The 14164-nt window shown below is 35.8% G+C and overlaps 1 protein-coding gene across 1 annotated transcript in view; it reads left to right on the forward strand.

Annotated features, from left to right (window-relative positions):
• LOC107094109 (CUB and sushi domain-containing protein 3-like) overlaps positions 1 to 14164 on the forward strand; it is a gene marked incomplete at its 5' end in the record, with an annotated part of 111641 nt that overhangs the window by 16644 nt on the left and 80833 nt on the right. The window contains 5 exons of the mRNA XM_015389529.1: positions 3590 to 3778; positions 3901 to 4047; positions 9267 to 9455; positions 11813 to 11998; positions 12530 to 12724. Coding sequence (XP_015245015.1) covers positions 3590 to 3778; positions 3901 to 4047; positions 9267 to 9455; positions 11813 to 11998; positions 12530 to 12724 — 906 coding nt within the window. The remainder of the gene's footprint in view (positions 1 to 3589; positions 3779 to 3900; positions 4048 to 9266; positions 9456 to 11812; positions 11999 to 12529; positions 12725 to 14164) is intronic.

A 14164-nucleotide genomic window follows, 5' to 3' on the forward strand; every position in this document is an offset into this window, starting at 1 on the left:
TAGTTAGCACAATTTTAGGGTCGGTAATTTGTTGCCTGACATTTTCATGGATCACCTCATTTTTACTCTTAAGAATTCATTACATTTCTTGCATTGAATGTGTTATGCCCTTGTGCACCTCTAGCATGAAACTAATTGCTCTCCTTGGGACATGTAAAGTTGAACTTAATTTGAGTTGACCTGCTATTCACAGGCCTAAGACTGCGACTACTGCAAGCTTGTTACAAGGGCTATTTCCCATCGCTGACTTGTCAAGTGACTATGATGAGAGAACTCTCTTATGCTTTTCAAATCCTTTTTTATTTATTAGTTGTCATTTCATGTCTGAAAGACAACACTAGAATGACCTTGCTTGGCTGTACAAGCTTTCCCAAATATCCCTCCTTTTAAAGATATATTTCCCCAGGCTCTGTCGGCATGAAAAGGTATTAAAAAAAGTTCTACACCAGCTTCAACAATAAAGAGAATCATGACTGAGTTGACATGCAATCCCTTGTTAAAGTAGTCATACTATTCATCCCTTTCACCACAATAAAGCACATAGTTCAGTGTATTTTATCCGTATTTTATGTCAAAGATCAGCTCAAAGTAGTACATAACTGTTAGATGGAAGACGACTAATGCAATATATGATTCTGAAAATTTGTTTAGGAATAAAAGCTAGGCTACATCTCTTCAGGCCACAAGAGATTTGGTCACATTGGTTAGTGAGTATCGGTTAAGTCTTGCTACAAATGTTAAATAAATTTTACTCAGAACATAAAAATGTAGGCTTAGACTTAGTCTTAGAAAACTTTTATTGTCATTTTGTACAAAACGATATTTAGTTTTGTACAGCTTTTAGACAGTAAATGAGCAGCAGCATAGCAGTGGAATAAATGTTTCCATTTCATCAAGTTCAGCAGTGATCAAATATGTGGGAGAAAAACACAGGGTGCAAAAACGCATTGATATGGAATTTCAGAATATATTAAATGTATTAAAATGTATTGATTCAAACCTTATTATTATACCATTCAACATATATGTATAGTGCTGTCATACTGTCATACATTGCCTAATGTGAAACCCTGTGCCATAGAGGGCTAGGATGGCTCTTCTGTGTTGAGGCATGCTTCTGTGAAGAGGCTTTGTTCTATGCATTCCCCACTAAATGGACAGTATTTCATAGTTATATGTAAGATTAATTTATACTATATGATTAAGATATATGCATATGTTTAAAGCACAGAAAAAGGGATCATATTTTTCAGGTGTTGCCTAAACAAACACACCCTCATGGATACCTTGCGATTTGGGTCTCAGGGTGTTTCCTGTCCATATTACAGTACTTTATAGGCCTATCTCATGAAGTAGTGATATTGAGGGGGTTTGAAACATTTTAAGCCTCTCATGATTCATTTTATAATCCCTGCACTAAAAGTTGAAGTCTAAGCGTTTAAGCCCCAGCAGCGCTCATTGGATCCACTGGTGTGTGTTGCCTGGCAACATTAGTTTATTAAACTCGTAATAGAGAGCATAAATATTATGAACACTGCTTACCTAAATGGTGCTGTTCACAGGTTTGCAGAAAGCAACCTTTGTCATGTTTATCTTCATGAAGGAAATGCAGCTTTGCTGTGGTCTGTGTGGTGCATGAGTTCACAAACACACCAGTTTTAAGCAAGGACTGTTCAAAACCTTAAAGGTTATTCAGAATCCTTTCAGTCCAATGTTTTATAATTATTACATCTATGCCAATGATTTGCAAACTGTGATTTCCTGTCTCTGAGTTCTGTAATTTGATATGGATTTTTTATTTAAATCGACTATGTTTTGCTTCTTTTTTTTATTATCATAGATTGCATCCAAAAGCCAATAATAAGGGAATCTTAGAGTCTGTTTAAACATATTAGCTTAAAACCATTACTAATGATTATGTGACATTTATAAAGTATAAGAAAACAGTAATAGACATTTTGAATTATAATTTCAGGGTTTTTTTTGGTCAGTTATGTATTTCTCCAAACAGCCAGAGCCTCACAGAAAGAAGAAGAGAAATTTCCTTTAATATAAAACACACCCTGTGTTGCATCATTATCTAAAAAATTTATGCAGCTTTTGCTAAGATTCTGTTAGAACCGACACTAGAAAAATAGTTCAAACAGTATGTGGGTAGCAATCCCAGCCAGACTACCAGTTTCTGGTTTTCTACTGTGAATGTTATTAATTCTAGCTCACTTTCAAAGGATGACAAAATATTATAGCTGTAATTCTTGTTCTTTATAATAATCTATTATCCAATTGTCAAATCTTACTTAGCAAATATATTTAGAATAAATGGATGAAAAGTGAAAATGGTTACACCAACCTACCACCCAGAAACTGTCCTCATTATATAGTCTGATGCCTCAGGAGGCTTGGCCACACAGGTGCCCTCTGGAATCTCTAGATCTAGTTGCTCAAACTAGTATGGCTCAGGGCCACTGGCCTCCTCCATAGAACACCCCTCTTTCCCTCTTTTAAATCTGTCTCTGAAGAAGACGTGACGAAAAATCCTCCATATTACCGGTCCATCTGCTTTCATCGCTGCAATCACTCTCCAGGAAGGACCACAAACCTCCCTCCCTTCTTTGGTCCTGCAGGCTGTAAGATTTTTCCAAATATTAGATTTGGACACAGTGAAAGCCTGTGGAACAGGGTTGTATGGTCCTTTAAAGGATTTATGTGTGTAACAACATTTTTTTTCTTTTTTTATTGTATTCTGGATGTATTGGGAGCCAATTAAGGGAAGCAAAAATAGAGAAAATATGCTTTGTCTTTAATTTTCATCACAACTCTTGCGGCAGCATCTATGTTGAAAAGCTATTGAGGTTACCACATACAGGTTTAAAGTTATTTGTGTTATGAGATGATGTTAACAAGAAGAGATTTGTCATGGTAATAGTCTAAAAGCAGTTATTGTTTCATTGGCAGTGGCCACGAAAAGTTTCTCTGCGTGTTATGGTGTTTAAAACAAGGTTTTTTATGTTTTTTGTTATATACAATAATATACAGAATTACATTCTATTAGAGCAATGGGAGAAAATTTAAGCAGTTTTTACAAGATCCTTCTCGTTGTTACATTATTTCAATATTTCTCTCTTTTTTTATTTGATATATGTCCAAACTTCTCCCCTGACCTTTTTATCTGGAGCAGTTGTCCGCATTAACCTTTCATATGCGCCATGTTATTTCACTACTAGCCTTCAAGACTAGCTTTTAGCACCAACAAAGCAAACAATGGGACTGTCATTATTTCACACTTGCTAGCCACCAGGAAATGAGACATAAATACACACCTAGAGTATTTTCCAAAAAAAGTTAATGTCTTACAGGCTGACTCTTAGCATTTGATAGACTGAGTTTAATGTAGCCCAGTGACAGCAGCAGGCTCACCAGTTTTGGCATTTCGTGGAATACCAATACATTTCCTATGTGATTAATTTGTTGTCTGTTGAGTCTTTTAGTTGAGTCTTTTTGTATGCACTCTGTCCTTTGATTTATTTTAAATCACTGTTGCTCCTTTTCTCCAAAAAATGCCTGCTGACCCTTAATTCTGTCTCTCCAGTGCAATGTCCAGCATACGAGGTGCGCTTTGACTCAACGGGGGTGATCTTAAGTCCCGGCTATCCTGAAAACTACTCCAATCTTCAGACGTGCTCCTGGCTAATCAACGTAGAGAAGGGCTACAACATCACTCTGCACTTTGAACTTTTTGAGACTGAAAAAGAATTTGACATCCTGGAAATATTCGATGGTGGGTAAAAAATTGACCATTTTTCTTTTCTTTACTAAAATTCTTAGAATCAAAGCAAAAGTTAGTTAGGTAATTGTTTATGTTTTGATTTGATTTGATTATTTTTTTTTAATCAATCTTAGGTCCTAACATCTACAGTCAGAGCCTTTCAACACTCAGCGGTGACCTAGAAACTCCCTTCAATCTAACAACCACAGGCCATCAGCTGCTGCTGCGCTGGTCCACTGACCACGCCACCAACCGCCGCGGCTTCCACATCAGATATGTGGGTGAGTATCAAAGTATGTATCCATCTTATAATCATATTCTCTTTTTATTAATGTTATATTTAAGTAGATTTTGGGCCAGATTTACTGAGTCAGAGAAAATTGAATATGCTGCAAAAAGTTTAGAAACGGTGCTAGTGGGAGTGTCTAGTTTGGTATCTTATATGCGTTGAGGTTAAACTCTATTTGCAGTATTTGCCTTTTTTATACAAAGATGAATTTGAGTGTCAGTTTAGCTGTATTCAAATCAAGACTACGATTAATATTTGTCTAACAAGTAGACAAAATATGAGATATGAATCTTCCCCCTATACATATGTGGTACTATCCTTTCACAGGGACTTAATCACATATTGTCTCAAAACATTTCTTCACTAGGTTCTCACTCTGGTTACAAAAATTTTATGATTATCTCATGGAACCCTGTTGGGTTAGAGTATTTCTGTTTTTATGCTTTTTAGTTTCAGTGAACTTCATGTCTTTATTTACCTTTACTCGCCCGTATGACATAGGTACAGAATAAGGAACACATGGCATAAGTAAACAAGGAAAAACAGCAAAGGCCGAGTATATAAACGCCCATAAAGGTAATTGATACCAAGAGGGGTAAAGAGTAAGTAATAAGACCCTCTTGAAAACAGGATGGTTTTATCTCAAAGGTTTGTTCAAATTAAATAAAAATGAAATTTAGCACTCAGAATACAACATGAACTTCCCAGCTCAATGTAATGGTAGCTTAAGCTGCCTGATTGCTTCTGTGATTTGAAATGTGCGTTTTTCTAAATTGCCATTATATTGCAAATTCCGCTGCACAGCTCCAGTAAGGACTGCCAGAAAACGGTAAAAGCCTACAACAATGTTTAGGTCTGCTGGTCGCACCCAATGCAAAAACTCTTACCAGGCTAAAAAACACTAAGTAAACAATATCAAGATGAATTTTTGTTGTACAGTTTATTGCTTTTATTAACAAGAATAAATGTTTTTTGTGGTTTGGCTTATTATTTGAGTGGATATCTTTAATATAAATAAATCATTTGTTACTATAGAACAGACTTCCACTGGATAATGAATTGGATGAATTCCACCTATGATTTCAGTTTGCAATAAAGAAAAGATCAGTTGTGTTAAGTAATTCTCTTACAAAGATAGCACATTAGGCCAACAAGACAACTCTTATTCTTCCTATCTAACAAGGTTTAAGAATACAGATCCCAGATTATTCATCTATCAGCATTTCTAGATTGTCCTTGATCCTCTCTTAAGCTCTCTTTTCTTTAGTTCTCACCGTTTTTTTTTCTTTTTCGTTTTTTTATCACATGTATGTCTGGGGCCTAAAGTAACAATGCAAACTGATTTTTATTTTGTCTAAGCCATTTCTATATCATGTTTTGGTCAATTGTCTGTTTAAACAACTACACAACAATTTACCATTTGTTCCTGGTTGAGTGTACGACATTTTCTTTTAAGATATCCTGATATTTCAAATAGTTCATGATGGTGTGCACTTTAACAGGGGTTTTTCTTTTGGCTTTTGTGTGAGTAAAAGATGCACGGCATTCACCACAGTTAAATGTGTGCATGGGGTGCATTCGTACAAGCCTAAGATTCATTTTATGTTCCTGAAAAGCTCAAACTTATTTTTATATAACCAAAGCAAACAGTTCAATATATTGTGCCTATCAATGTAGCATTCTGCAAATTAACAAACACTGAGTTAGCATGCCACTATTTTCTGAAGTTGGTAATGAAGACCGAGCAACCCCAAGATACCGCCCTTTGGCCATACATTTTTATCTATTTTGACTTTCTAAAAATCCTGCTCATGATGACAGGACTAGTCCTCAACTTTGTGGCTAAAATAAATGTGCATTTTTGTTGTGTTCAAGATGAATTCAAATGTTCAAATTACTAAATGATAGACTCTACAAGGTCTGAACATCTTGAATAAGAACACAAAAAAAAATCCCTAAGTTACATTTATTTTGGAGACTGGAATACTTTTTATTCAGCTGAAAATAAAATGTTTCACAACTACAAATTCCCCTCTGAATCAATTTTCCTAAAATAAATGAAACAAAAAACAAGAACAAAAAAAAAAATAATAATAATTCTCAATCTAAAATTTTCTAAAAATCGAAAAGAAAAAAAACTCCACAGTTCAATTAAATTATGGGTTGTTATTGTTGAAAACACAGATATAAAACCTTGTAGGCTATGATTTATCTTAGCTTTAGGTGTAAGGTTATCCAAACTGTCTGTCAAATGAGATTACTGTGGTTTGAAAAACAGTTTTTGTGATATAATCTAATGCTACATTTCAATAACATACAAATGACAAATAAACAAATCTCCTTTGCACAAACTCTTCTTTTCCTTTCTGAATATGCGGTACATTCTGACAGAAGCTATTGCATTTAAATCAAGAGTGAGTTTTATTTCGGGTCCTTTAAGTTTAGCTTTCTTTGATTTCAACAAGTTCTGCTTCAATTTCCCAGTGAAATCAAACGTGTGAGCAAAAAAAATCATTTACAAAGTTAATACCAGCACTCCCATTGATGCACACAATAAAGGTCTGTGTTAATGGCTTTAATGCACTCTGAAGGTTTTCCTCATGTAAAAAAAGTAAATCTGGCCCTTGCTCTTAATAAAATAGGCAAGTGATGTATTTTATGATTTGCAAGTGAGTACATTTTTGTTGAGTAAATGTGGTGACTGTTCAGTTAAACATGTATTAGCAATACTTAATGTAAGGCCCAGATTTATTCATACCCCTGCTAGATTTAACCTGAGAGGAATCTTTTAATTTGGCCTTTACATTCTTTTGAATTTGTATGTATTTAACCAGAGTTGTCCAGTAAAAATCCTGACTTCTGTCTGAAAAAGAGAGTCTACCTAAAAAACAAATTGATTTTAATTCAATTGGAACATTAAAGAGGGCAATAAGCCCAACCTCAAAGATCTGAATTTCCTTACAAAAGATTAATGGTCAACTTGTACCAGTGGAAACATGCCATGCAGAAACTGGTAAGTACTGTACAAAAAAAAACAGTTATTTAAATAAAGGCTCATCCATTAATTATTATGAAATTGAGAGATTGTTTGAAATAATAATTTGGAAAGGTTTTCTTAAAACATTTCACGTTACGCCAATGTCATTTCAATCAGTCAACTTCTGGTTATCCATATCTAAACCTGACAGGGGTATGAGTAACTTTGAGGCAACATTTTATTTTTAATTAGTTTTGATTGGTTGATGGGTTTTTTTTTTTTTTACTGTTTTCTGATTTGCCTGAAACTATCTTAACATAGGAGGTTAGAATGTGTTTCGTGTCTTTTTTGGCTTTCCTGCCCTCATAATTTTGTTTGTATATCTAGAGCAGATGGGAGACAGTCATTGTAAAAACAGGGTTGTATTGTTTGTTTAAAGCAAGAAAAAACATTCTGATACATTAAACTATCTTTACCATCTCAGATTAGTGATTAGCAAAGTGGGTGACATTTGTATTCTTCAAACAGCAATATGTGAGTGTAGTGTGTAGAGAATGCAGACCCTCATGTTAAATCATATATTTCTAAAGCTACCAATATCTTTTTCCAAGGTTACCAGCATGCTTCTCAACAGACAGAGATTGAAAGCTAAGAAGGATAAAAAGCTAAAGCTTTTCTTTACTTTGTTTAGCATTTCTATTATCCTTCAAAAGTTTCTCTCTCTCTTGCAGCCCAAAAGAGCCACAAAAATGTCTGTAAAAATGCAGTTTTCTTTCAAATAGCTTCTCACATCTGTGCTTCCTCTCAAATCCTTGTTTAAACACTCAACTGATATTATCTACCTTGAAGTGTTCTTTCCCCTCAGTAACAAATACCACACACCAAAGGAAGGAAAGAGACAATCTATGGTGCATTCACTAATCAAAACAATTACGACAATTTTTAGGTTACGTCTGGATGGACAACAGTTAGGGCTGAGATGAGTTGTTTTCCTCCACCAAAGTTTCCTGCATGCCTTTTTAATGGAAGGACATCGTAGTGACATATTTTTTTTTATTTGCAGCTTGAAATTATCATTCCTACTGTATCTCTGACACTAAGGCATATTTTTTGCTGAACAATATGTATCAAGCCATTTTAGCTGAAGTTTTTCCATGTCAATGCAATATGACAACATGGATTTTTATCACAGTCTGCTTTCATTATACTGAGATATCATGGTTTTTGGTTTCACCACTGCTTTTAAAAACACTTTTTACACAAATAATAGATCACAATTGGAGATGCTCTCATGAACAAAACACAAAAGGCAGGAAGGAAGTCACTAGTAGGCTTGCATGCTGTTTTGTACTCCCTAAAGTTCAGAGGGTTTTAATTCTTAATTGACTCTTTAATAAAGCAAGTGCTGCTAGGAAAGAATAGCACAGATGTCTTCTTCTATTTGAAATGCATCAATAAAAATGCAAAAAGCACAAAAGATATAAATATTTCAATGTTTTTCTTTCTCTATTATATTCAATACACAAGTGTGTTCCTCTTAAAGCAAGTTGGTGTGATGAATTTTGTAAAGGGAACTCCTTCTTGACTTGATTGAGTTAAATAGGAACTGATTTCAACTCCAAAGTGTCTTTTCGTCTTAAATCTTTGCTATCTCCCAGCCATGCTGATTTGAAGATGTGGTTGACAGCTATTGGAATGCACAAAGCTCTCCCTTGAAATTTCTGTCCCATTGGCCATTTACCAGTCCTCTTCTAGAAATCAAATTAGTGTTTTTTTTTTTTTTTTTTCCAAGATTGATGGCCTGTAAGAAGTGGGAAGGGAATGTTATGGTATAAATAACTGCAGGATGCACCAGTACTGTGTGTACTGAAGCAAATTGAATATGTGCATGCCCATAGGCTAGCAAGGAAAAGTAATAATGTGATTTTGAAGGCTTCCTTTACTGTTTGGTACACAGCATGAGGGCTAAAAAATGTGACACTCCTACGGCATTTCTGCACATAATGGGTCTGCATTTAAAATAGAGCTTTGACTTGGTAAAAAATGTTCACTTAAGCCTTTCTCTAGATAGTTTATTAATGATCTCTCATCTTTGTCTCTGCGTTGTTGATTTTTCTCCCTCTTAATGTCTACTTTTCCACCTTTGTTCCTCCACTCTTTTCTTCACCCTCTCTTCCGTTGGCTTTTCTTTTTTCCTGTTCTCCACTGTGTGTTTATCCATTTAACTATTGTAGCAAAGTACTGCAGTACCCCAGACTCCCCACACCATGGCTCTGTAGTAAGACAGACTGGGGGTCACCTTAACAGCATGGTGACCTGGGCTTGTGACAGGGGGTACAAGCTTATTGGGAAAAGCAAAGCTGAGTGCAAGGAGACCTCCTACGGCTACTATGCCTGGGATGCACCGGTCCCTGCATGTCAAGGTAAGCTCATCATCTCTGGCTTTTCTTCTTTTTTTTTTTTTTTTTGGAATCAGCTAGCTTCTAACTCCAATCTTCTGGTCATTGGCTCTGCAACCCTGTTCTTTGCTGGTGAAAAGACATGCACACAGAGCAAACAAGAGTCTCAGCTTGAATCCTATCCCTGTGCAGTTAGTTGCTGAACTGAATCCAACCTGGTTGAGAGCCAGTTTCCTGTCAGGTGGAAATTAAACAAAAATCAATCTACGCTTCTCTTTCAATTTGCACTTCTTTAAATTGCTCGCTAACTTGCCATCCGTATGTATAGTCTGCTGCTGTTGGGTCCATTGCACCAAATTGTGCTCCTTGATGCACATATGTCAAAATTGTGCATTTGCTGTGGCTCGTGGTTGCGAGCACTAAACGCAGACTCGTACACACTCAAACAGATGTAAACATCAACAGATGGTGCAATCAATTGCATTTTATCTTGATGCAGTGAAATCAAAATATGTATTTTAGAAGATTTAAAAAACATTTTGCACCTGTGATTGATTCCATCAGTTTGCTAATTGAACACATATTTTCCATAGCACGTAGAGCCAGCCATCCCTACTGATGAACTGATATATTCATACAGATGATGCCCATCTGGTATGAGTTTAGATGCAGTAATTATATTGTAGTGATCCCAGGGATTCTAAACAAAACATCGAAATTTTCTGCCATCGGAAGAGAAAAAGTTTATACTGTATTTCATTTATATCCATTTAATTGTCACTAAGCTGGTAGTCTAGATGACTCTTTTTTTATTGTACAAATGAATGTAATCTGACCCTAGATACAGTAACTAAACCATATCAGTCAAATATCCTGCTCATTTTCTTTGTGTTGAAACTGATAGACACCCTGAAAGTGACTTGCTCAAGCTTATTGTTGGATCTTATTTGTAAGCCTAGAGTTACCCAGATCTATTTGTCTCTTTCCAGTTCTATAGTGTCTGATTGCCTCCTACTTTTGTAGGTTAAAAATTTTGAAAGTAGAAAGTTACCCAGCTGGTGTAGGAATTGTACTCATGCTCTAACACAACAGTAAAGTGCCTTTCAACGAAGTTTGATATTTTTACATTTTGGTCCATCACAACCACAAACCTGAATGTGTTGTATCAGTATCTAATGCAACAAAACCCATAAAATAGCACATGATTAGGTAGGAAGTTGTTTTTGGTTTTTTTGGTTTTTGGTTTTTACTTAACAAAAAGTGTCTGAAAGGTGTTTTGCATACATGGTCGCCATCACTCTTACAGCCTAGAAGATGATCAGCCAACTTTATTTGAATTCAGCTGCTGTGGGAAGACCTCAGAGTGTTCTGAGACAACTGGGAGGGTTAGTGACATTGCAGAGAGGAACATAGCTGGCATGTTAGTTGTGGTGAAGTTTTGCTTGGAGCAGGGTGAGGTAATAAAATAGAAAGAGTACTGCACAACTGAAAACCTAAGATCATGGTTGTCAAGCAGAGCATTTTTGTAGGAGCGGCACAGATCCTAATATCTGGTTCTAGAATCTGTTGATGAAACAACTAAACATTTGAGCCTAGATTTAGCTCTGCTTTCCTAAATGTGTTCTTATATTTGAACATCATAATATCTATTTCTAAGCAGTGAATTCTCAATTAGATTGCACACCCTTATGTATTTTATTTATCCTCTTTATCACTTTCTGTTTGTCTACCTCTTAAAACTTTATGAGCAGGTTAAAAGACCCACAGGCTGAATACATTTATACAACAATCAAACGTGTGAAGTGAAAAAAAGCACTGGCTATCCACCGACGCTATTATAAAAGAAGGTGTTGAAGCTGGATGGTGTTCTCGGAAATGTAACACTTTGAAATAGAAGTTTTGACAGGTGCAACTCATTTAGTTTATGATATAACTCAGTTCTATTTAGTGCTTCACTAAGCCACCGCATTGAGGAATCAAGCACAGTACCAGGGCACTGGCTCTGACTCAATTTACTTCAGTGGTGATGTTATTAATGTTGCTAATTACACATGAGCTTTCCCTGCTGTGATATCTTGAAGGGTCTGCCATGAATGAGGTTGGATGTCAAATATCTACACCAGCTGGTTGGTGCAAAATGAGTAATTATATCTTGTTAAATTTTTACTCTCTGTAACTGTTATGCTCAGAAAGTAAAGGAAATAGCTTCTTATGTTATTAAACCTGAAAGTTGTTTGTGTCCTGCAATAGCCTACATGTGTGTTTTCCTGCACGGAAATAAAGCTGTCAAGCTGACGTGTATCTGTTCTAGGAGTCTATCTAATACATGTCTTCTGCTCTGCATAAACATGTGCTGAAAATGGTCCTCTTGCCGCCTCTAGCTGTGTCATGCGGTGTGCCTAGTGCTCCAGCGAACGGAGGTGTGCTTGCTGCTGATTACTCCGTCGGCACACGGGTGACCTACTTCTGCAACAGCGGCTATCGGCTCTCCTCCAAAGAACTGACGACCACAGTCTGCCAGCCAGACGGCACCTGGAGCAATCACAACAAGATACCCCGATGCATCGGTGAGTGCAAGAGGCTGCATGGAGGACTGAAACGGAGGGGAAGGATGGAGTGGGATTAATGTGCAGTAAGAAGCTAAGAGACAATCATAGGAATTAATTTTATTTGAATGAAGAACATTCATAAATCTTTCCAAATGTATTGACTGCTATAATCTTGATGAACCTCCCTGTGGTTTCCTTATGAAACCTTGTGGGGAATGATAGTTTAACAAAACTCTGTCATAAAATCATGGAATAGATCTATAATGGAGAAGACAATGATTTAAACATCTATTATAAAACATTAACTTTCTGAAATATGATGACAATTTTGAATAATAGTTTATATGAAATCTGTGGTTCACAGTCGGGTAAGAAGTTGAAATTGCAGTGCCATGAGAGCAAATCTTGATTAAAACTACTGTTTTCTCTGTGCCAAAGCAGAATTTTAAAATAATCTATTGGATTAGATTGAAATTTAGATTGTTTTTCAGGGTTGGTATATTTCTCTGCATTTAACGTCTTTATTCTTATTTGTTTTTCCACTTCCAGTAATGTCCTGCCCCAGCCTTAGTTCCTTCTCTCTGGATCATGGGAGATGGAGAATAGTCAATGGTTCGCATTATGAGTATGGAACTAAAATAATCTTTACCTGCAACCCTGGGTATTATCGTGTTGGCCCCGCCCACATCCAGTGCCTGGCCAATGGAGCATGGAGTTGGAGAAATGAGAGACCTCGATGTAGAAGTGAGTACTAAATACAGGGCCATTGAAAAGCTCTCTTATTTCATATTTTGACACCAAGTATATATATATATACTTTTGGGGGTATCTTTAAGCTTTAGGTATTCCAACTTCCTTGTGCTATGATACCCAACCACCCTTACAGATATTTTGGATGAATGATAAGTTTTTAAAACATGTTATTTTTGTAGTAATCTATTTCTCATCCATTTTAGGAGTAGCAATAAAAAAAATGTTTTTAAGGTGTTACAAGCATTCCTACAGTATTACATTTATGTTGTTTTATCACATCCGAATGTAGGGCTGGGTATTTTCGCCAAAGTCCTGAATCGATTTGATTTTGATTCATGCAGTTCTAACTTGATTAATTTCAATTCGATCTGTTTTTACACTAATGAAAGTGGTTCAACTGTGTTTCAAAATACTCGTGTATTTAATTTTTTCTTGTCATATTAAACACAATGTGCAAACTTGTAAATCGGACAGTTTAAACTTAAGATGTGAACAAAACTGTCTCAAAACTGCAAACTTGTTTGTAAAAAGTGGAAAGGCCTCACTTAAGCAAGCAGACGTGACACAGCGGGGACACAGCAGACATGCATGAGCTGCATTATCTTCACTGCACAAACCATATTTGCAACGTGTCTGAAACAACTACAGGGTGTTTGCTGGTCAGCCCCCATTTGTTAATGTCTTTAGTCAACCTATTCGCTATATTTGCAGCTGTCTGGCTTGAAGTACTCTTTAGTGCATCTTTCCTACTCATTTGAACGTGAACGCCACGCCCGTCACTTTAAAGCTAATTGATCTCATTCCCTAGACATCGATTTTGCAAAAATGTAAAGGAATCGATTCAAAACCGATTAAATCGATTTTTTTACCCAGCCCTATCCGAAGGTTTGTAAAGTAGCTGTTTAATACTGGTATGAGCACAGAAAAGACCTTTGAACCTTAGGAAAATAAATACTTTTTAATATGCTGTTGTAGGGAGAGTTGGGTGTGGATTCCCTATAAATTATGTAGTCATGATGATTCACAAACTGCAGTCAGTTTGTGATTAGCTTCAATTCACTATCAACTATGTGGACCTGCATTTAGGATGTTGCAGCAGTATTGAGCAATTTTTCCTACATTTGAAATATTTTTTATATAAAATATTATGGAAAAAATCTTGTTATCAACAAATATTTAAAGTTGGTTAAAAAGTTGGTTATATGTACTGGTTTCTGTCAAAATATTAAAACCTTTGTCAGATTTACATGCATTATGTTTGGACTATTTTGTCCATATTTTCTGTTAAAATTATTATGTTAAGTTGAATGTTTTTTTAGTTTTTTTATTTATAAGATATACCAATGTCACACATCACCTTACATAAAAAAATGGTTGATTTTAGTATATTTTACAAGGCTTCAGCAACGTGTACCATTTCCTATATTTTAG

This window comes from Cyprinodon variegatus, unplaced genomic scaffold, assembly GCF_000732505.1.
Source record: "Cyprinodon variegatus isolate N-32 unplaced genomic scaffold, C_variegatus-1.0 Scaffold464, whole genome shotgun sequence".
In the NCBI taxonomy this organism is placed as follows: Eukaryota; Metazoa; Chordata; class Actinopteri; order Cyprinodontiformes; family Cyprinodontidae; genus Cyprinodon; species Cyprinodon variegatus.